The following is a 23,965-nucleotide window of genomic DNA, read 5'->3' as shown; positions in this document are numbered from 1 at the left end:
GACAATCATCTTTATTATTAACATTTTTGTAATCTTCCCACCCCCCTCCTTTTTTAAGTTATTAGACTGGTTTTATTGATTTTTGTTTTGTTTTTAATTTAATGGTTTGGAGATTTGCTGTCAATAAATCCCCTAGCACTCTCCCAGTTGTTACTATTTTAAGATTATTTGAAATCAACATTTGGATGAGGAAGATGTCTTCAATTGGTTATATAATTTTTCTTCTTTGAGAGTATTTGCCAGCTGAAAAGTTGATAGACAATAAGAAGGAAACAAGAAAATAATGTGCCCTTGAAATGCTAATTATTTTGCTTCTCTGTCTGTAGGTGAGCGATACATAATGACTTTTTTGAACGTGTTAAATTTTGGTGATCAAGGTAAGATGAAAATGCTGTAGTGAACACCGTTAGTAGATACTTTCTAATATTTTTCTCAGCAGTTTGATACATTTAATAAAGAATAATAAACCTGATGATTATAAAAGATGAGGGCTGTAATAAAATGATTCCTGAAGATTGCAGGTCTTTGCAAATATCTACAGTGCATGCAGTGACTACCCCCCCCCCCGCCATATGACTCAGCTGGCAGGCCCTCGTTTGAGATCCCCTGGTTTCTGCAGAGCTCTGATACCCATTGGAGGGGTTGGAGTGCTAAGAGAAAAGGGAGCTCATCGTGACCATCACAGATCTGCTCCATATTTATACAGCTAGATAGGTCTCAATATTTTCTTTCTTTCTTTCCTTTCTTTCCTTTCTTATTTAAGAGAACATGACTGGGGGGAGAGGCAGAGGGAGAGGGAGAGAGAATTCTCAAGCAGACTCCCTGCTGAACATGAAGCCCAGTTTAGGACTCAATTCCAGGACCCTAAGATCATGACATGAGCTGAAGTCAGATGCTTAACCAAATGAACTGCCCGGGCACCCCTTTTCATATTTATTTTTGACTGTAATCCTCAGGTAATGGAAAGAAAAATTTTTAATTTATTTTTTTATTTTTTTTATTTATGATAGTCACACAGAGAGAGAGAGACAGAGAGAGGCAGAGACATAGGCAGAGGGAGAAGCAGGCTCCATGCACTGGGAGCCCGACGTGGGATTAGATCCCAGGTCTCCAGGATCGCGCCCTGGGCCAAAGGCAGGCGCCAAACCGCTGCGCCACCCAGGGATCCCAAGAAAAATTTTTAAAAACCAACTTGGCATTAGTGATTTTTTTAAGTTTTAAAATTATTTTTAAATTATTTTTAAGTGATTTTGTTTTTTTTAAGATTTATTTATTTGGGGGAGAGAAGGAGTGGGGGAGGGGCAGAGGGAGAGAATCCTCAAGCAGACTACCTGCTGAGCCTGGAGCCTGACATGGGGCTCAATCCCAGGACGCTGAGATCAAGACCTGAGGTGAAACCAAGAGTTGGACACCCAACTGACTGAGCTACCCAGGCACCCCTGGCATTAATGATTTTTATAAAAGGGTGCTGGTGATAGAAGTGTTCTATATCTTGACTGTATCAATGTCAGCATCCTAGCTGTGATATTGTGCAATGCTCTCACAAGATGTTACTTGTCAGGAAACTGGGTAATGGATCTGTTATTTTTTAGAACTACATGTGAATCTCTATCTCAGTTTAATTTAAAAAATTAAATTAGAAAAACTGTGTGGTGCTGTGAAAATTCAAATAGAAAAACCAGTAGGAATCATCATTTCTTCCTTTTTGTCTTATAGGTGTATATGATATAGTAAATAATCTTGGCTCCCTTGTGGCCAGGTTAATTTTCCAGCCAATAGAGGAGAGTTTTTACATATTCTTTGCTAAGGTACTGGAGAGAGGAAAGGATGCCACGCTTCAGAAGCAGGTACTCTTGGTCTTATGTCATTATCTCAAGTGAATTCTCCAATTGCAGGATAAACAGCAATGAGTTTCTCTTGTTTGATCTGAAATTTCCTTCTGGGTTTCATTCTTCCATCACCTTCATGAATGATGTCAGGACTCTGAGCTCACTTCTTTTGCCCTGGCTTGCCCTTCCCCTCTTACCCTTAGTCCTTCCTTGTGACCTAATTCTTGAACTCTCAGAACTCTCTGCGGCTGTTCCCCGTGCGGCATAGACCACCCCCCGCCACCCATGCTCTAGGCTTGGCTGGAAGAATGAGATTGTCTCCTCCATCCTCAGATTCTCAAGAACCAAAAGTGAGCCAAAGGAGGCAGAGGTTGGGGCAAGGCTTGCATATGGTGTGGTGAGGAAAGGACATGGTCATTAGGTTTCACCACACCAGGTGTCTAAGCTCCTTAAATATAGTGAATTCATGTGCCCAGACTGCACTCTGGCCATGGAAATCTGCCTACTCCGATTGGTAAGTGCAGAAGAGATTTTAATCCAGGCATATTTGGTTGTTAGAAACCCCTTTTTCTAAAACCATTGAAAATGTCTGACTTATCTTAGAATTAAAAGGAAGCTAAGTCAGCCTCTTATGTGTCTTAGAAGACACTTTGCAAAATACAGTTTATGCACAATATCTCAGAATGAACTAATCTGGTTCTCTGTTGATTTAGGAATATTTTCCTAAGCATGCTTTGACAGGAACGTCAGGATTTGGAGATGTTTGTCAGGAGAAGCACACTGACAAAACTAGCCAGCTAGCAATTTAAGAACTTGCTGTCCATTGAAGAATAAATATCAGAGAGGAAAGTGAATGTTTCCTAAGCAACCTTTGAAATAACTTATCCTAAATGAGCTAAAAACCAAACCTTCCCTGCACTACCTATGGAGGCACAGATTGGCTTTTTCCCTTCATTTCCCTCTTGCTAATTGTTGTGAAAACAAACACAGGCTGTAGAAAAGCAAGGATACCTCTCAGCAGTTGAAAGAGTGACCTGTAAGACAGCAGAGAAGGAAAGCCAGATGTGAGGTTTTTCTTTAGCTCGTGATTCATCCAACTTCCTTCCCTCTCCCTCCACCCCAGGAGGATGTTGCTGTGGCTGCTGCGGTTTTGGAGTCCCTGCTCAAGCTGGCCCTGCTGGCCGGCCTGACCATCACCATTTTTGGCTTTGCCTATTCTCAGCTGGCTTTGGATATCTATGGAGGGGCCATGCTTAGCTCTGGATCAGGTATGCACAAGAGTGTTGGCAAATTTGTTCTAATTTCTGAACAGAAACAGAAGAGTCTTTTGCAGTTCAAAAACTTGCGTGCATATATATAGGTTGGTATCTGCCAGTGTAGGGAGCACTGTCAGTGCATGGGGCTCTGAGACCATTCCCTACACTCAAGGTCAGAAACAGCTCAGTGCCATCCAGGGGCTCTGGCACCAGGGCATTCAGTCTCCCAACCTCACTTGGAGAAGTCATTATGAATCCTTGGCTTTCCTCCCAGGCCTAAAATGTGTTTTGCTGGGCACTTCCCTGTGCACCCTCTGGGTGAGGGAAGAAGGCAGAGAGCAGGTTCTAATGAGTCTCCGCTTGATACTAAACACATCTGAAGGTAGTAAATGCCACATAAATCTCACAGCCTGATGCATGAAAGTCTCTGAAGGATAACTCAGAGCCATTTGCAGAGAATAAAATTGATCTCGGCAAGTAAAATGGCATATTTAATCTAGTGACTCTTGGTTCTGGAAGGACAAAAGTATCGAATGTATCTAATTTTGAAACACCTGGTGCCCATGCCACCGAGCATCTCACAACACTGCTAGGCTTTGGGGACTTCACCAGTTTCATAATGTGCAGGGTCATACGCTGGTAGTCCATTTGCAATGTTTCATCTTGGGGTCAGCAAAGATATTTTCAGTTCCTCAAGTCACTAGACAGGAACTCTGAAGACTTCTTTCTGTGCCACATCTCAGTGAAAGGGGCTTTGTCCAGTGCCATTTTACAAGTTCACTGGCATGTTTTGGTCTCCACTATAATGGGCCCAAACTTTGGGTAGTAGGGGAGGAGGGGCCAAGTCTCTACCCGAGAGCAAAGGTCATTCATTTTGGAGAAACACCTGCTGTGAAACCGTAGTGTGGTTGGCAGCCGCCTGGGGCTCATGCTGTGAGGCTTGTGTTTCCATCACTGGCAGGAAGGCTCATTAGGAAGCTGGGGAGGCTCGTTGGGGGAGGCTCATTAGGAAGCCATTCTTAAGTCCTGTGCAAAGACTGGGCAGTCAACCATTTCACACAGCACTGCCTTCTAGAAAGGTGATCGCCAAGGAACAGTCTTTATTGTCACAGTTACAGGACGTGGTTGTGAGAAGGCTGTCACGTCATTACAGTGTTCACCTGGTGAAGTAATGAGTCCTAGAAGGTATGGACCTGATAGCTGTGACCGGGTGGGCCTTTGGCTCAAGGGAGAGGCTGATGCCAGTCTTGAGCCTTGGTCGTAGTTATCAGGTACAAGGGTCAGTGTTAGTTGATATCTAAGGTAGTACATTCTATTTCTAATGCCTTATGTCAGAGCCATTAATAATATTAGACTCAACACAATGAGCACTGAGTAATATATAGAATTGTTGATCACTGTATTGTATACATGAAACTAATATAACACTGTAGAAAAGCAATTTTAGACTCAAAAAGATATTCTCTTGGTATCATCTTCTGAACGAGAAGAGTCTCAAGAATAGCCTGGTTTCTCAGTTTCTGAAAAGAATGTGCTGTTTGGTGAGCTAGGACCATTGTCATCTCTTGCCCGGCCCAGAGCTCCATCAGTGTCACTGTCCCAACAGGGTCTTCTAGCATTCATCTCCTTATTGTAGCTCCCTCGTACTTTGACCAAACTCCCAGTTCTCTGTGAAGCCCATAGTGGCTCCTGGTAGTACATCGTCCCTCGTTGGCCGTTGCTGGCTTTCCTTCCCTCGTTTCCATGCCACCCCACATCTCTTTGCTCTGTTCCTGACTTTTCAGACTAGTGCTGAATGAATTCCCCAATTTCAACCTCTTCCAAAAAATGGACTTGAAGCCTTCTCCTTGAATCAGTGTTTCGTGGAAAACTTTATGTTCTCCATGTCTCAAAGCGGTTCTCTTTCTACTTTTAGGTAGACCCACACATGCCATGAGCTTTCAGTTGTGCAGTGAGAGGCACAGGCTGTGAGAGGGGCCCTGCCCCTCTCTGCCAAAGAGAAGAGGGTGGAGGGAACAGGAAGCACAGCCTCGAGCCACCCTGGGACACACCCTTGGTCCTGCCTACACCACTGGAGCAATCCCCCAGCTGCAGTGGGAGCCAGGCTACTTCCCACAGAAGCTTGGGGGGTGAAGTACAACAGGACCTGATGAAATGTGGACATCAACAGAGGGGCCTCGGGAAATAGCTTTCTGTTGGGCTTCACAGCTGCCCCATTGGGACTCCGCATGTAATTGTTGACTGCCATAGAGGTATTCAGGGTGCCCCTGGCATGAGGATCTTTCACATTAAGCAGCTTTCATAAACTATGAGTGAGTTCCAGATTCTGGGACTCTGGAGCTTTAGCCCCCCACCCCTTTTCTTTTAATGACTAAGTCTTTCTTGAGGTCTAGTTTACATGAAGTAAAATGCTTTACTCTTAAGGAGTACAGCTTGGTGAGTTTTGACAAATACATATACCCATCACCCCAGAAAGTTCTTTCAGGACTCTTTCCAGTCAACTGCCGATGCCCTCCCGCCACCCCCCCCCACCCGCCACCACCAGAGGCAACCACTGTTCTGATTTTTATCACCATAGATTAGTTTGCTTTTATAATCTTTTAAAAATATTTTATTTATCCATTCATTGAAAGTGAGAGAGAGAGAACAAGTGGAGAGGAGGGGCAGAGAGAGAGGGACAAGCAGACTCTCTGCTCAGCACAGAGCCCAGACATGGGACTCAGTCCCAGGACCCTGAGATCATGACCTGAGCCGTAACAAAGAGTTGGATGCTCAACTGTCTGAGCCACTCAGGTGCCCTAGATTAGTATTACTTATAAAAGGGACTTTATATCAGTGAAATCATACAGCATGGACACTTTGGCAGTTGGCTTCTTTCTCTCAATATACAGTTTGTGGGGTTCATCCATGTTTTTACATGGATCAGTATTTTTTTCTTTTTGATTGCTTCTTTGAGAAGTATTTTTTATATGGATGCTCACAGTCTGTTTATTCTTTCTGTCGTTGATGGTCAGTTTGGACTATTATGAGTAAAACTGCTATGGACATTTTTGTACAAGTGGTTATGTGAACATGTACATTTATTTTTGTTGGATGTATATTTAGGAGTGGGATTGCTGGGCCACAGGTTGTTTTATTAGAAGTTTCTTGGCTTCCTCTTAGTAATGGCCTTCCTAAAATGGGATCAATTCCATTTTTGGGGCTCCCAGTCTTTTGTTAGCAATTTTCTCAGAGCTTGTTAGTGAGTTATAGGACTGCATCACCATGTTTTAGCAAGAAAACATCATGGTTATTCTGATTCTCTCTGCAGATTTGTGGGTGTGTTCTGTCTCCAGTTTGCTGCTGCTCCCGAGCCCTGGGCTTCTCCCCATGGTCTTTTCTTCAGCTCAGTTCTCTTAGCATTCAGGGCCACTAGTGCCCTTGAGTGCTCAAACAGCAGAGCTCTTCATGCTGATTTAAAAAGAGAAAAGATTTGCTTACTGGCCAGATAAGCTTTTAGTTGTTAAGCAAGACATTTGTAGACTTACTCCTTTTTTTTTTTTTTTTTAAGATTTTATTTATGTACTTGAGAGAGAGAGAGTGTGCACAAGCAGGAGGAGGGAGGGAGACAAGCAGACTCCATGCTGAGCATGGAGCCTGATGCAGGGCTTGATCCGAGGACCCCAAGATCATGACCTGAGCTGAAACCAAGAGTTGGCCGCTTAACTGACTGAGCCACCCAGGTGCTCCTGTAGATTTAGCCTTTGCCCTTTCTCTCTCTCTCTCTCTTTTTTTTAATTTTTTTTTTAATTTTTTTTTATTTATTTATGGTAGTCACAGAGAGATAGAGAGAGGCAGAGACACAGGCAGAGGGAGAAGCAGGCTCCATGCACCGGGAGCCCGACGTGGGATTCGATCCCGGGTCTCCAGGATCGCGCCCTGGGCCAAAGGCAGGCGCCAAACCGCTGCGCCATCCAGGGATCCCCTCTCTCTCTTTTTTTTTTAAGATTTTATTTACTTATTTGAGAAGGGAAACACAAGTGGGGTGATGGGTAGAGGGAGAAGCAGACTCCTCGGTGAGCAGGGAGCTTAACATAGGGCTCGATCCTGAGACTCCAGGATCATGACCTGAGTCAAAGGCAGATAGATGCTCAACCGACTGAGCCAGCAGGTGCCTCAGTTGCCCTTTCTTGTTTAGCATTTTATTTTAATCAGGGCTATGGAATGGTGGACATCATTCCAGATGATTAAGACTTTAGGCTTGAGCATGTATCTGCCCATGTACAATACCAGCAGGGCTCCTAACCCAGTTCTGGTGCATGTGGGCCTCCTATAGAGTCTTGATGGGTTGTTTCCTTATAGGTCCTGTTTTGCTGCGTTCCTACTGTCTCTATGTCCTCCTGCTTGCCATCAATGGAGTGACGGAGTGTTTCACATTTGCTGCCATGAGCAAAGAGGAGGTTGACAGGTAAGTAAAGACCCTCCTTTAATCATGGCCAAACTGAATAACTTACCAATCTTCTTTCTTTTCATTCTGAACATGCATTCACAGAAAGCCCTTTTAGAGGTAACGCCTATCCCACTAGTGTAGCACCATCCCTGGACATTCAGCAGTTGCACAGGTGCCACACAGTTAGTCGTCCACACACTGGGCTGGGGACAGCAACTATCCTGTGCCTCCTTTTGGAGAAGGAAGAAATCTGGACCTGAATGTTTGCAGAGATGGCACAGCTCTGCGCCCCCACCTCCTTGCCCAGTGCCCCAGTGGGTTACCATGGAGCTTCTTCGAGATACAGAGTCCTGTCCCTGAAATTGTGATTTGTAGGCTGTGAGGAAGTTCAGGAATCTGTGTCACCTCTCTTCAGAGAAAGGCCCATATGCACATACACATTTTGCCACTATTTTTTCCCATCTATGGACCCCAGATCAGGACCTCTACCCTGGCACCACAAACAGTGGTTCTTAGCACTGGTTATCAATCAAAATCTCCCGTAAAGCTCCTTAGATGTGCAGATTCCTGCCTGCCCTTCTTCCACCACTCTCTCCTAGCACACCTGCAGAACTGGCAGGCCCCTGAGCATTTGTGTGTTTTTTAAAAGCTCCTTAGTGATTCTGACGTGAACTAGTTTAGAGCTTCTGACCCACACCCAGGACGTATCCCAAGTGCCAGAAGTAGCATGGTAATATCTTAAGGCACCACTACGGGATGAGGTTGAGAAGGATGAAATTGATAGGGAAAAAGGAGAGGAAGAGAAGAAAAAGACAGTAGAGGATGGCTGTGGGTAATGGGGCAAGCGGTCTTGGTTATCCCTCTGCCTCCTGACGCATGGGTCCTTTGGGGGCTTTTATGCTACCTGTGTAAGGCCTTGAGTGCCTAGACCAACAGAGCTAGCATTTGAGGGGCTTGGTCCAAGGAATTTGTCATCACACAGCCCCAGGAGATTTCTGATAATAGAGCCTCAGGAACCACTAGCCCAGACCAGCTTATCAGTAAAACTACGTGGAGCCCTATGACCCTCTACATATTCAGGTGGGTGTGGGTGAGTGAGGCCTTCACGAAGTAGTAAATACCCCAATGATGTGCAAGACACCTGATGGCTTTTAATCCTGTTCTATTTCATTTTTCAGACTGCCATGTCATGACCTACTCAGCTGATTTCCCCACCTACTTTTAACTCACAACCTGTAGTTTTCAAATATTGGTCTAGATAGGGTTTTCACTTCAGAGAGTTAAATGTGTAGCTGTAAAACTACTTTGCGGCCATCCTCCTCACCCTTTATTTTTTTCATGGATGAAAAGGTCAATTTAAGTTTGATTTTGAGATAATGTGTTTTTGTTTGAAAGGTACCTCAAACATGAAATAATTTTTAGATGTAACGTAAACATACTGAGGCAGTAAGCCATGATGGAAAGAGCTCTGGACTAGTTATCTCTATCTGTTTGAAGGGAAATTTTGTTGAAATGATTTCAGCATTAGTATGGAAGGGGAGAGTCAGCTCGAAGCCTGCTTAACATGTTAAAATGTCTCTTACAATCAAATCATGAGGGAATATAAGATAGACAGTGGCTAGTTGCTTTCTTTCCTCTTGCGTGGCATTGAATTAAAAGAAACCACTTTTTAAGTTAGTTTAAGTTAGCTGTAATGGGATTTTGATGATAAGTAAACGTCTGGAAAATTATTTTCATGATATGAGTAGTCAACAGAGAAAAGACAGAACCAGAGCACCTTTTTTTTTTTTTTTAAAGTGATTTTATTTACTTATTCATGAGAGAGACACAGAGAGAGAGAGAGGCAGAGACATAGACAGAGGGAGAAGCAGGCTCCCCTTGGGGAGCCCAATGAGGGACTTGATCCTGGGACCCTGGGATCATGACCTGAGCCAAAGACAGACACTCAACCACTGAGCCACCCAGGTGCCCTGAATTCTAAACTTTTTAACAGAATTCCTAGCACTGGTATGCTAAAAAGTCAGAATCCTAAACAGAACCAGAGCACCTTCTAATGCAGTTCTCATCTGCGGTAACGCACTTCCCCTAAGAGGTAAGTGTGACTTCAGGCATGATTTTCCTAGATGTATTAAACACTGCAGCCCAGCCCCCAGCCCTGGTCTGAGCACATGGCATCTGTGTTCATCACAGACCCCAGCATTTTTTCAATTCTGAATTTAACCAGATGTAAAACTCTAGCAAGGATTTTTATGGATGGGATTAGGTAGCTTAGTTAAATGTTATGATTGATTTACATTGGATGTTTCAGATTCTGAATTGGATAAAAAACACCATATTGATAAAGTCACGGGCTTTTACTTAACAACTTCAGGTCAATCAGTGTTTTTCACTTGATCTTAGCCAAAAGGCCCAGAAGTGATTATCTGAACTTTTTTTTCCCAAATCAGAAAAGGGCATTTGGTTGGATGTGAAATATTAGAACATCCTTTGAATTCCAAGTTGCTTTTATGTTAATAATTTCATATATTGAAGATAATTGATGGATTTTTCAATCTGCCCTATTTTTAAAAAAAATATTTTATTTATTTATTCATGAGAGACACAGAAAGAGAGGCAGGGACATAGGCAGAGGGAGAAGCAGGCTCCCTGTGGGTAGCGCAGTGTGGGACTCGATCCCAGGACCCTGGGATCATGACCTGAGCCAAAGACAGATGCTCAACCACTGAGCTACCTAGGCGCCCCTCAGTCTGCCCTATTGAAGAATTTTTGTTCTGTTTTGTTAATTTTTTCTCAGTTTATTCTGTTCATTTGATAAGTGTTTTTTGAGCCTCTGTTCTCTAACGGACATTTTAAGTTCCAGGAGTACAGCAGTGAAAAAAACAGACAAGATCCCTGCTCTCCTGGAGCTGATGGTGGGGGAGCAAACAAGTAAATAAATAAATCTTGCACAGTACAGATAACTAAAACAGGGTTATGCAGTGAGAGTGGGGCTCTTTTAGATTGGGAGGCCCTTCTGAGAAGGTGGCATTTTGGCTGGATGACCAAGCAGAGTCTCCTAGGCACAGGGGACGGTGATGCAAAAGCCCGAGACTGATTTCTTGGCCCTTGAATGTTCACCATGGAGCTGGACTTCATAACTGCTGAGTGAAGGATGAGTGCGATCTTCTCATATTGACACATGAGACACTGGCACCGTCCCTACCATGGCTGCCGAGGCTGCAATGATGGCTGTGCCTTGAGGTTTTCAGCCAGCAGCACTTCAGTTGCTGCCATAGTCAACATCTTTGTCCATCTTCTGATAAGCCTGATTTTAAGCCCAGTATCTTCTTGGGGCAATGGAAAAACTAAGCATTCATAAATAATTGTTATGTTAACCAAACCTTATAGAATAGTCATTATTTTCATTAATTTTGCACTGATTTGCATTAATTTTGCACTTTTAAAATGATTTTAAAAGTGGCTGCTGCTGCTTTTTTTTTTTTTTTTTTTTTTAGTTTAATAGACATCCCTTTAGGTGAACAACCTCTACACAAAAAATATATATGGTTTAAGATCTCTTTTTGAGTGGAAGGGAATTTAGGTCCCAAGCGATTTTGAGCCTGCTATGTTTTTTGGAAATCATTTAACTGAGCTTAAGACCCCTGAAAAAAATACAGAAACTGGTTCAAGGAAACCAGCAATTCAATTTTGAAATCATTTTGTGGGTTAAGTCAGCAAACTTAGAATTGGGGCAGTTCCTCTTTTGTGTTTCTCACACTCAAATTCACCTTGAGAAACAGAAACTTCATCTACTGGAAGACAGAATGGAAAGGCAATGTGGTGGCCTTGACATCAAGGTGGACACAATTGATGGGCTGGCAAGTTTATGGAGTAAGGATTTTGAGGAGTTTGAGCAACGATGAGAAAAGTGACTATAGACAACACATAAGGTTAGATATAAACTGGTATTGACCCAAACTCCATGATTTTTCTCAGTAACCTGTGGGAATGCATAAGGTGGGTTTACCCAAGGTAACTTAAGACTTGGCATGAGCAATGGTGTACTTTTAAATAAAGCCAACCATATTTCTTCCCCTAAGGTGGCTAGTGGGTTCTTAATGTTTACAAATACCACAGATAAAGCATTTAAAATTCTGATCAAAGCCAACTTTAATTTTTTTATCCGTGCACTTAAGGGATTATCTGATGACCACCAGTTTCTTAATCCTGACATTGGTTATTAGCTTACAAATCTTAAGGTAAATCCTTTTCATTTACCTAATGTTCAATTTCCATCAGTTTTAATGTACACCAGTATAAATACCATCACTGACTACTTTGTATGAAATTCAGTATTCTATAGACTTCATGGAGTCATGGTTAGTACCAGGAGCCCCCACCTTTTATGTGAACTTCAGTGGTACCATGGAGAACAAGGCAATTTTGCCTAGTTTAAGCAGGATTTATTCTCATTTGTAAGAGAACCTTCTTGCGACAGGTTTATTCTGTTTAAAAAGTGGTATTTTAATTGCATCTTTAAATTTTTTTTTCCTGATGTGGCTTATACCTTTAAGGCTATAGGTTTGTGAGTTCTGGAAAGTTCAACAGAGGCAGCACCCTATTCTAGTGATAAACAGTGGACCCCTATCATTATCAGCTCTTCCCAAATGGCCACACCAAAGAAGCCACACTGTTGAATTCATCCTTGCTTGAATTAGCATGAATTAGGTACTGATTTCTTTCATTATTGACATTTTACTTAGAGTTGGATGAGGATGACTTTGAAAGTTTGTGAACCTGTAGTCTCAACTCCAAGGATCTGAGATTGTTTCTGGGGGGACAAAAAAGATCATACATCTCTACTTCTTTTTGGAAAAGAGATCAGATAACTAACTGGGCTATGATGGTCCCCACCCTCAGTGGCTTGTTATGAAGTTGGCCATTCTGATTATTGATCCGTAGTTAGTGAAAAACACACCTCCCTTGTTGGAGGATTGTGTGTGCGCGCGTGTGTATGGTATTCCTGTTATCCCCTCTGATCAGGTATATCTCCATAGCACCTGGGGCTTGGTCCACCTGAGGACCAGTACCTGGGCATTCAACAGACATAGCAGCTTTTTTACCACCCTTCGTGTACAGAACCGGAGTGGCCTCTGAGTTCCCTAACTCAGCAGACACAGCTGAGGGACCTCATGGTTTGATTCTCTCAACAACTATGTACTTAGAATGCCTGCTGCTCGCTAGGCAGAAACCAGTGCTGGACAATTTTGTTTGTGGCCATACCACAAGCCTCTTTGAAGACCACAGCAGCTGTTTTGTCTTTGCTGAGACTCAGTTTCCCTTGCTCTGAATGGAAGGTAACTAGGCTAAGTGGAAGTTCAGCATAATCCATCCAGTGAGGAGGCCAGAGAGCTCTGGAGATGTGGAGAGCAGAGGGAAGGATGTCTAAGAGTTGGGAACACTGAAGTGATTCAGGCCTACTCCCCCGTGTGCATGTCATTTTGAAGGCTGGTCACTTGCTTTAAGTGAGATCTACTAGCCAGGTTCCCAGGGCTTCTGCATTTCCCAAGGAAAGTGGGGTGCATTTCCCTAAGTTTAGGTGCCAGAGTCAGGTCACTCCTTAGGCAAATTACTCAGCCTCCCTGTGCCTGGTTTCCTTGTCTGTAAAACACATACAAACCTCATAGAGTAAGGGTTATGTGTTTTCACTCATCGCTGTATCCCTGTTCCCCTGTCAGTGGCTGTCACAGAGTTTGTATTCATATATAATTACTACTTATGTCATAATTCTTGTGCCTCACATTGAAGACTTGGGCTGAACAGGATTTTTATGTGTTTTGATCACAAAGTGTCACTTAAACTAACCAATTATCCTTAAAAACCATAATATCTTGAGTTGTTTATTTCCTTACTCTTCTATTCAGGGATGAGGGGGATAGTTATGGATATCCATATAGTTATCGATAGAGTGTCCACAGCTATGAAAACCAGCCGGGTTATGGCAACTCAGAGGTACTTTCTGTGATTTCATGTTACGGCCACTTGTTTTGGAACAGTCTTGTTTGGGACAAGGTACCTATTCCTCTGCTTTGTCTCCCTCTCCCCAGGTACAATTTCACAATGCTGGCCCTATCGTCTTCATTCCTGGTGTTATCCTATCTCCTGACCCAGTGGTGTGGCAGCGTGGGCTTCATCTTGGCCAACTGCTTTAACATGGGCATTCGGATCACGCAGAGCCTTTGCTTCATCCACCGCTACTACAGAAAGAGCCCTCACAGACCCCTGGCAGGCCTGTACCTATCACCCGCCCTCCTTGGGGCATTTGTCCTCAGTGGCGGGATTACTGGTGTTTCCGAGGTGAGACTCCCTATAGCCTTCACACTACATGCTTTTGTAGGCTGCTCACTGTTCCTGGCTCTAGGCTTCCCCTTCTTGCTCTTCCTGACCCAACTAGGCAAATATTTGCCTCCTCTTACCCCTTCCCCAAGCCTCAAGGACAGCATGTTATGATAGATGTGGCAAAACAATGTCACTAGTGGGAACACAGTAGCCCCTCGGTACACAGTTGTCATACCTTTTATCTGACTCAAAGCTGGAACAGCAAGGCCTCCATTCTCCCTGGCTTAACCCTGAGGTAGGATGTTAAGATGGAGGGGCCATGGCAGTGACAGTGGTTTCTTTCTGCAGGTGTTCTTCTGCTGTGAGCAGGGCTGGCTGGCCAGGCTGGCACACGTGGCTGTGGGGGCCTTCTGTTTGGGAATGACTTTTGGGACAGCATTCCTCACAGAGACCAAGCTGATCCACTTTGTTAGGACTCAGTTACGTGTGTCCAGACTGGCTGACAAAACCTCATGACCTCAGATGCATTGATACCTGTGGCACCTGGACCAGCTATGGGGCGGTTTTGTGGGTGGAACACATTAATTGTGCACAAGAGCCCTGCTGAGGGGTCTGTGGTAGAAGAGGACCGACCCTGGCAGGCGAGACGTCAGAGAGAACCGCCGCCCCAAACATCATCCATTTGAAGCCTCAAACAGGAATAAGGAGTTCCACTTTTAAGGGAAGACCAAAAGCTCTTTTAAAATAGACACATTATTTGTGTCACCATTTTGTTCTAATCAACAGTTTTATTTTTTGGTTAACATATCCCCGTTGGGTGTGAGGGACCTAAGGAGCTACGTAAGCCAACAAACTATATCTTGGATGTGATAGTTAACAGTAATCTGGCCCAGAAAGAGAGATGTAGCCATTTTACACTTCACAGGAACGTGTCACTTACTCTGTAAAAGCAGGAAGGAGGCCTGCTGTTGTGCACCCAGCTAAACCAGAGGTGGCCCTGGAGTGGTGGCTGTCCCAAAGCAAACACTGTGGTCTGGGTTTTTAGAGAGGGAACGATATTCCTCACTGAAAAATATGGGAAATGAAAACACAAAGTCTCTTGGGTCACATTCCCCAGAGTCAACTAGGGAGTGTCGTGCCTCTTGCCTTTTTTGCCGTGTGCCTTCTCAGAGCCGGAGCAGGCTGGCCATCGGAGAAAAGGCTCTGAAGGAAGCAGTGATCCTGTGTGAGCTACGTTGGCCCCCCAAAGGGAACACTGCTCATGGGAGATTGCACAGGTGGCTGCTGATGGTGAAGTGATGTATACTTTCCCCTCAGAATAAAATGAGGTACATGCTATATGGCACACCCTTCCCACCGCTTCTAGCACTGGTCAGCAAACCTGAATGCCAGCTTCAGGACAAGCATGGCCAGCCCGGGGGTCTGGTGCTCCAGACAACAGTGTGAGCCCAGGCCTAGGCTCATCTCCCTGCATCCCCCACCCTGCACCCAGCAGGCAGCATCACTGGGTATTATTTTGAGGTGACAAAGCATTTTTCTTCTTTCAATAATATATTAATTCCTTTTGGGTGTGATTGACCTTCAGAGCTACACACAGAAACTGTATCTCAGATAATAATAGTAGTCATCTGGCCCTGATGTCCCAGACTTTCTGTTTATACCCAGAGAACAGGGCATCTTGCATCAGATGGTGGTTTGGCTAAAGTGCACACATTTAAATCCACTGGCTGGGAGCCAGAGCAGAAGGGCCATGGATCAAAACCCACCATTGCACTGAGACTAGCACCCAGTCACTTGGACTTTTTATCTATTCAAAGGGGGAATGCTTTGCACTAACTGGAAAAGTAGTTAAACGTAAGATATCACTGACTAATCAGAGACCTCCCAAAAGCATGGTCGTGGTTATGCACTTAGGAGGCACGGTCAGGCTAGCTCAGAAGAACTGATTGTTCCATGGGGTGGCAGTGGGGCTACCTCCTTCCCTCGAGTGTACTTTTGTCTCTTGAGTGCACAGAAATGGACCTTTGGTCTGCAGCATGTCCTTCTCTGCTGCCCTTGACCACCACTCCCCCTCGAGCCCCATTACCCACCCCATGCCCACTTGACCCAGACTCCAAGCATGGCCCTTAAAATACCTGCCTCAGAATTACCTGGTTGCAAGTTAGAAACGTAGGTTCCCAGGACCCACTCCAGACCTCTAGAACCATGGTCTCTAGGGACCGGGCTATGGGATCAGCTTTTTTGGCAAACCAAAGCTGGCACACCTTGTCCACCGGCATCAGGGCCGGAGAACAGTTGTACATGTGTTCGCAATGTCCGTTCTCTGCTCCAGGAAGAGTTGCTGATGCCTGAACATTACTGGCTCCCCAGCTTGTGAGAGGAAGCCCACCCAAGTTTCTGCTGTGCTCTCCAGTGTGGAAGGAGGCTGTGTCTTACAGCCAGTGCTCTATTTCTCTCATCCCGTGCAGTCCTGCTGGCACTTCTGTCGTCAGCACAGGGCTGCTGCAGGCAGGACCAGCTCCTCTTGCAATATGGTCAGCTAGGCCGGCAGCCCAGGACTCTCCCATGTCCTACTTCCCTGTTTATAGGAAAAGTAGTCCCATGGCCGAATGTTTTCAGGAAGTGGGTGTTTTCTTACTGCTAGCACCTGCCTCCTGGGCTGTCAGCATGGTGGCAGCAGGCCCTTTGCACTTCACTCACCTCTGCCTCCACCCTCTGGCGGCCTCCTGGAAGAACATTGGACCTGGCTGCTGCCTCTGAGGCTTTCCGTTGCTGGCTCCCTAAAGCCACACCAGTGCCTCAGGGTGCTTGCATACACGTGTGCTGAGCTACCTCGATTTACCCAGGAAGGGTTTCTGGGGAAGATTCACATGTTTGGCTTTAAGTACCACCTAAAATATAGTGAGGCTACTTCTCCATGGAAACAAGTCTCTAAAGCACATCTTTTTATGAAACAAAGCGTTTGCTGGTGAGAATAGCAGCATTCCTTCCTTCTGTGCTGCTCTGGCTACATGTATGTGTTGGTGACTTCAGGTTTGGCCTGTCAGGTCCCTTGGTGAGGGGACCCCGCTGCCACACTAACTGCTCGCTCGTGGTTCTGGGGGTGCTGTGTGCTCTGTCCCACTCCCAGCCACTTGCCAGCCTGATTCCAGCAGGACACACCCTCCTGCCTGTCTCCTTTCATTGTGAGTATGTGTTGCTGGTTTCATGGCAGTTTCCTGATTTTAAAAACAAATCAATGCTTTTCTTCAGCTCTTTTCCTTCCAAAGAAGAAAAAAAATTCAAAAGGGAGGTGGACCAATAGCTTGAGTACGTGAACCATCTTTATTCCTCATGGGAACTTTTTTCCCCACACGGGTGCTGTGCCTGGGCTGTGGGTCCTGGCTCTGAAGAGGGGCCGTTGCCTGGCCTCTTGGGGGGCCTTCTGTGTCCAGGGCAGAAAGACTTGGCAGCACGCTTCTGCTTTTCCCTTCCCACCCCAAGCACTATTTCCCTTTGCTTACTGTGCATTTTTCTCTCCTGTTTTCTCTGCCTGGTCTGGTCCTCATCTTGGTCATTTTTTTTTTTTTTTAATTAACCAGCCATTCTTTGACGGGTGAGGGCTCCTATATTGGACTGGTAGGGCAAGTGTGTTAATTTAGACTGTGATTTTGGGGGAGTCCACGGTGCCTTCTCCCCTTTATCAGGTGCCGTACCATGTATTTGCTCTGGACATTGGACTTGTGAGCCAATCAGCTATTGTTTTGTTCTACCCTGCTTGCTGTCCCTGGGTGAGGGAGCCTTTACTGTCAGTATTTCATTTGCTAATTAACTTTCAAAGGTTAAAAAAAAAAAAAAAAAGACGCTTTGTTTGAAGAATTTGAGGGGAAGGAAGACTCCTATTGATTTGCCGCATCAGTCTGACCCCAATTACCGTGGCATCATTAGTCCTGCTATTTAGCGTCAGTTCCTTTTTAACCAGAGTCGTCTGGGCCCATCACAGTGAAATTGGAAAACTGGGCTCCTAGCATCCCTCGGCGTCCCTTAGGGGCCTGATGAAGAAGGCTTTATAAATACTTCTTAGTTAACAAGTTGCTGGGTCCCCCCGTCCTAAAGTGCAGTGGATTCTTTGCCCAGCAGCTTCTCCATTATCCCTGGACAGTGCGGCTTAGGTGGAAGGTTCTGGAGGTGAGGTGCAGGGGGTTAGGTCTTCCCTTCGGGACTAGTGCTCCCCAGAGTCAGTGTACCCAGAACCCTGTGCCAGCCTCTGCAGGCTCCAGAACCCTCATGGAGACCCTCCCACAGTGTGTCAGAGCTAGTGCCCCCTGCCCCCAATCGAATGTAACAAGCATACAGGTGCACAAAAGTTGTAGTTGGCAAATTGGCGTGCTGTTTTGTCCCTGGGTCGGGTTCCTGAGGAGTTGGCCCCTAGATGCTGCCCCCACAAAGCCCAATGAACCAAAGGCCCCAGGAGCTGGGAAGGAGGGAGGGGTGCCTGTGAAGCCACCTGGCTGGGAGGCTGGAGGCAGGGCAGCTCCTGGCCCTCGTGCTGGGCTGATCCTCACCTCTCCTAGGGCCCAGACGGTGGGCAGTGCCAGGGGTATGCTGCCTCAGGGTAGAGGCCTGGGCTCTCCACTGAGGAGACCTCCTCTTTCCCCACTTTTACCTCCAGCTCCCGATCCTCTCAGCTTTAATTTCTGTTCCCAAAGCAAAGCCCCTGCAGGAGAAAGGAGCTGCCCCAGAGGCTGTGGGTCATGTTTAAGTGAGCCAGTGGCTGGGCCGCCCTTGAGGCAGCTGAGCCCCCATTCAGTCAGCTGTCACTGGGCGTGCGCCATCCAGGGTTGCCCCTTCAGCCTCAGGAGCGGCATGAGGGCCCGTGACCGAAGAGCTGACTTGCGAAAGAATCTAAAACCACCATTGGTTTGTCTCATTTCCTCCCTCTGTCCTCCCATAAATGTGTCCCCAAATTATTACCCTCTTGACCCCACTGGCTAGCGTTGCCCTGGCCTGACAAATGCATTTGGCAGAGGCCACCTGGTTCCCAGTGCTTGGTGGGAAAGGAGCCTAAAACACTGGGGGCTCTGGGTCCTTGCATCTCATCTGCACTATCCTGTCGCAACGCGGGGCCTTGAAGCCAGGCTGTGATGCTGTCGGAGCAGGCAGTGAGCAGGGACAGATTAAGACATGACTGCGTTGGTCACATTGGACATGACAGCTGAGCAGTGTGTTTCTGGTTCGTGTCTGAGAGACCCTGACACCCTTTTTCAATTATGTGGGAGTAACAGTGTGTGGCTTCCACACAGCCATATCTGACAGGGGAGAAGTTCTGGAATGAAAGCATGACTCACTGTGGGCAGCCCTGGTTGTCTTCCCAGCTCACCTACCCCTCACTCCCTTGCGCTTGCTTTTGAAAATGACAAGCAGTGACATGAGAAAGAATGGTGTACAGGGTATCAGAGGGCCTCTCCTAGGTGGCCTTTCAACTCTGAGACAACCAGGTGACACAGGGGCCTCCATCCTTTCCATAGGTGCACGAACCACCCCCCCAGAGCTGGTTGACTCCAGCCTCCCCAGTCTTGGAGCATGCTCTTGTCCAGCCCTCATCAGGGCCTGGCATGGCCGTGGGGGGAGAATGATGAAAACAGGAAAAGCCAAACTCTGCAGCCATGACAAAAATGGGAATGTTTTCCTCCACGAATAATCTCAACCAAACTAGGGAATGTTGCTAAAATAGCTTCTGTATCCCCTAGGGCATTAACAATTTTATTAACAAACCAGATGAGCAGAGTGCATTTTTATATTCCTGAACCAGAGCCCAGGATTCCTTTCTCTCTGTGGCTCATGGGATCTCTGAGTGGCATCTCTCCAATGACAAGAGAATGTCTTGCAGGTGTGCAGATGTCAGGCTGTGGGGGGCAATAGAAGGGACAGAGCTCCTTGCCATTTTTTCTCTTGTATCCCTGAGTGAAATCATGTGGCTCTCTGGCTCCCCAGCGGGGCTGATGGCATGATGCCCAGGCACTCTGGCGACTTGTCTTCGCCTCCCCTCAGCTCTCCTGCAGCAAACCTGCAAACACAGGCCTGAGAGTTGTGGGGGGACAGGACCCCAGAGGTGTCCTGCCTGTGGTGTTTCTTCCATCTGCACTGTCACTGAGGGAACCCACTGGTTCCACATCTGCCTTCAGAAGCACGCGAGTGGGTTTGGCTTGCTAGACGGCATGTGGTGATGCACACGTGCCATCGGTTATACCGCAGCCTGGCTGTCCTCTCCTAACTCACTGGGTGACCTTGAACCCCTCTCTCTGCCAATTACGGAGTACTGAGCATGCGCCTGGTACTCGGTGACCGCACACCTGAGCCGTGTTAGTGGTTAGATTTCCCAGCAGTCCCATCCGTTGTCCACATGTTAGAGGAGGAAGCTGAGGCACAGAGCAGTGGCTTGATTTGCCATGGGCCAGCCAGCTAGGAAGAGGGCGGCAGACCTGGGGGTCGGCCCGAGCCCCACCCATTTACCTCCACAGGTGCCATCCTCCCTGATCTGAAGGCCCCGGGCTATCTGTGGTGCTAGCGCCTGAGCGGGCGCAGCCGCTGTCCTGCTCCTCCTCCTGCTCTTCCTCCTGCTCTGCTGCTCCTCCTGCTCCTCCTGCTCCTGCTCTGCTCCTCCTCCTCCTGCTCCTCTTCCTGCTCCTCCTTCTGCTCCTGCTCTGCTCCTGTTCCTGTTCTATTCCTGCTCTGCTCTTACTCTGCATCCCCTCCTGCTTCTGCTTTACTCCTGCTCTTCCTCCGCTCCTGCTTCCATTCCTGTTCCCACTCCAGCAGGAGCAGGACCGCTTTTATTAAGTTTGAAATTTTGGGGTAAAGAGTTTGCTTGAGGGACACCTGGGTGGCTCAGTGGTTAAGCCTCTGCCTTTGGCTCAGGGCATGATCCCGAAGTCCTGGGATCAAGTTCCACATGGAACTCCCCGTGGGGCACCTGCTTCTCCCTCTGCCTATATCTCTGCCTCCCTCTCTCTATGTCTCTCATGAATAAATAAAATCTTAAAAAAAAAAAAAGAGTTTGCTTGAAATAAAAGTTATTTTTGTCAAAAACAAAAGCAAAAACACATCGAAATCCACAGTATTTGATGTCTTAAAGCTCTTCTCTGACCTCCTAGGGCTCCTTTCCCTCTACAACTCCTACCCCGCCTCAGTCTCTCAGTCTTCATTCCATGTTAAAGAATTTGAGGTTATTGCTTTGCACAGGCACTAGCATTAGCTTGAATGAGAAACGTTTGAGAGAAATAAATCTTACCAAAAAATGATGTTGCATTACAAAGAAAAGGCTCCCCCCACCCTGTCTGTGGGTGTCCTGGCCCAGGTGATACCACCAAGGAGTGGGAAAGTGGCTGACTTTGGGGCTCCCAGGCCACTTCTGCACTTTGCAGGACATCTTGCCATCTGTGTTCAGCTTTCTCATCCGTCACTAGCCACCCTGCCGGGCCCAGGGAAGGGGCAAGAGCAGAGGTGGGCTGGCAGCTCTGAGAGCCACGGGGAACAGCCCAGAGCAAGGCTTCCTCCACACCCGGTGTGCCGCCTCCTTCCCACTTTCTCCTCTGCTCCCCATCCCCTGGCTGGTTTACTCTCCCGACACTGCCCCCCCATGCGCCCCCGGGCCCCACTCTCCCACCCTGTGGACCCAGCTATTTCTGGCTGAGCTAGCAGAGAGAGAGGCAAAGGCATTACACACTCAGGAGTTCACACTTTTCCTTAGCTCTGTCCCCCACGAAGGACATCCACCCAAAGTGCATGGCACTGTACATCCCCGTCCAGTCCCTTCCTCGGCTCCTTCAGGGGTGACTCTGAGGGCGCCCTGGGGAGCTCGGCTCCTGTCCGCACCTGCCATCCGGCCTCCGACCCTCCCACCTCTCCTCACTCCCAGCTGCTGGGCCCTTGCCCCTGTCAGGTTCGGCTGCCTGTGCCTTTGGCCTCCCAGGCTGCTCTGTCCCCGTCCCACCCAGCAGCCCTGTGCTCTTTCTCCCTCGAGAATTAGGAAGGCAGGCTGTGGTGGGGGTTCCTCCCGGGAGGGGCATGGAGGCAGATCCAGCCCCACTTCAAACCGTGTGATCTTGAGCAAGGCATTTTCCCTTCGAGCCTCAGTTTCCTCATCTGAAAATGGAGATAAGAGCACTTGCCTCCTAGGACGTGGCCAGAAATAAAGGAGACAATGTGGGGCCTTGAGCAAGGGGTGCCTAGCACCAGCCTCGTGTTGGCCCTGTGAGCGGAGTTACAATTCCGCCAAACAGAGTTGGTGAGGACCTGTGGCTCTGGGGACATCGGTCTCACCCCTGCCTGCTTCCTCTGCCCCATCCCCAGTCCACAGAAGCTACGTGCACGGGCCTGGGAGTCCTTTCTTCCCTTGCCTTGAGGGCGAAGCTACAACTGAAGAGGAAACGGAAGCTCCTTTCGGCCCAGCCTGCCCGGAGGAGCCGACAAGGGTGAGAACATGGGTTGGAAGGCTGTGCAGAGCCAGGCCTAGGCCTCCTGAATCGTGCCAAACTCTGGTGCCAGGCCCGGGAGGCAGGGCCCCGGCTTCAGGAGAGGGCCACGAGCGGCCAGCACCCCGAATGAGAGAGGGCCCCTCAGAAGCTGGTTAAGTGATTTTCAGCGATGTCAGAGATCGCCTCGGTTGTTTAGGTTTCCCCACAGCCTTCGATCAAAGCAGAAAGAAAAGGCCCCGGGTGCTGAGCAGAGAGCGCGGCTTTGTCCCCGGAGGGCCAGCTGCTTCTGCAGGAGAGGGAAGGCCGACTTGCTCCGCCAGCCTCGGCGGGAGGCCCGGGCCCAGCACCCCGGCTTCTCTCACCAGTTGGCCGGCGTTCTCGGCTTGAACCCACTCATCACGGCTGAGACAAAACTTGTGGAGTTCTTCCTCCTTACCCTGAGACAACCCAAACCAAGCACTGTCTCTGTCGTCAGCCTATCAGACTTAACCTCTGTAGACTGTGTTTGCTTCTGTTTTTCCTCGCTGGACTGGGATGAGGGTGCGAGGTTCAGATCAACTGGCTGTCTCCTTCCAGAAGCAGCTGGGAGGAAGAGAAAGGCCAATTCTTGGGGTACCTGTGGGTGCTGTCTTGGGTGCCACTGTTGAGATGGGGTTTCCTAAGAAGGGACACGTGTCCTGGCCACAGCTAGGACTCCTGGATAGCCCACAGACACCAGACATGTCTGAGCCTGGCGCTGGTCCTTGGGGGAAGGAGTAAGGCTGTTGACATTCAGTATCTGGGGTCATATCTCACTGATGGGGGGTCCGTCAGGCCTTCCTCTTGCTCCTCCTCAAAGAGCTGTAACCTGAGCCTGCCTGGTGCTGACCCTCACAGCCCACTGCTCCAGGTTCCCCCATTTCCATCTGCCTCCATGGGCCACTCCTCCAACCTCCACCAGGGCTCCAGTTGCCTTTACGGCCTGGGAGATGAGGTTTGGGCCCTGGAACCAGCTGGTGATCCAGATAATCAACAGAGCCAGAGAGCAGGAGAAACACATTTTTTTTTTTTAATTTTTTTTTTTTTTTTTGAGAACCACATTCTAACTCCAGCCCTGCCTTTGTCTCTGCAGAAGACACTGGGGGTTAACCTGACCTCTTTTCCATCTCCAGAAGATTCTCATCCCTGCTCACTATTACTCCGGCGCCATCGTGGGAGCCAAGAAAAAGTCACTGAGCAACAGTTCTTGGGGTCTGGAGAGCGGAGATGCCTGTGTGCTCTGAGGCTGGAGCGGGGCCATGTTCAGACAGAGGAAGTGGGCCAGAGTCACATGTCTGCATGCACTGTTTCTCCTGACAACAAGTGATTTTATCTCCTGATATTATTTTGTATTTTATAGATTTCTTAATATTAAATTACAAGCTGTAAATTATACAATATATAATTATCCCTGGGCAGGGATACCGGGGTGGATCAGTCAGTTGAGGGTCTGACTCTTGGTTTTGGCTCAGGTCCTGATCTCAGGGTTGTGAGATCAAGTCCTGCATTGGGCACTATGCTCAGTGGGGAGTCTGCTTGTGCCTCTCCCTCTGCCCCTGCCCCCGTCCTCTGAAATATGTATATATAATATATATATGAAATATATATATATATCCCTGGGCAGCTAGTGCCCTATAGACTGTTTAAAAGGCCACATCC

At 47.4% G+C, this 23,965-nt stretch overlaps 1 protein-coding gene across 3 annotated transcripts in view; it reads left to right on the top strand.

The window, feature by feature from the left end:
* RFT1 (RFT1 homolog) overlaps window positions 1-23,707 on the top strand; it is a 46,016-nt gene extending 22,309 nt beyond the window's left edge. The window contains exons 8-14 of one of the 3 annotated variants that reach the window (XM_041763441.1): window positions 327-377; window positions 1,717-1,847; window positions 2,953-3,097; window positions 7,427-7,532; window positions 13,601-13,850; window positions 22,164-22,285; window positions 23,440-23,707. In XM_041763441.1, the coding sequence (XP_041619375.1) occupies window positions 327-377; window positions 1,717-1,847; window positions 2,953-3,097; window positions 7,427-7,532; window positions 13,601-13,850; window positions 22,164-22,285; window positions 23,440-23,503 (869 nt within the window). In that variant the 3' untranslated portion in view covers window positions 23,504-23,707. Of the gene's footprint in view, window positions 1-326; window positions 378-1,716; window positions 1,848-2,952; window positions 3,098-7,426; window positions 7,533-13,600; window positions 13,851-14,180; window positions 15,471-22,163; window positions 22,286-23,399 lie in introns of those variants that run through there. The other 2 variants (XM_041763443.1, XM_041763442.1) reach the window with 2 other exon arrangements.
* Window positions 23,708-23,965: the final 258 nt, after the last annotated feature.

The sequence above is a fragment of the Vulpes lagopus genome, chromosome 7 (genome assembly GCF_018345385.1).
Source record: "Vulpes lagopus strain Blue_001 chromosome 7, ASM1834538v1, whole genome shotgun sequence".
NCBI classification, from domain to species: Eukaryota; Metazoa; Chordata; class Mammalia; order Carnivora; family Canidae; genus Vulpes; species Vulpes lagopus.
The sequence above is the reverse complement of the archived record's forward strand: the minus strand, read 5'-3'. Positions and strand labels throughout refer to the sequence as shown.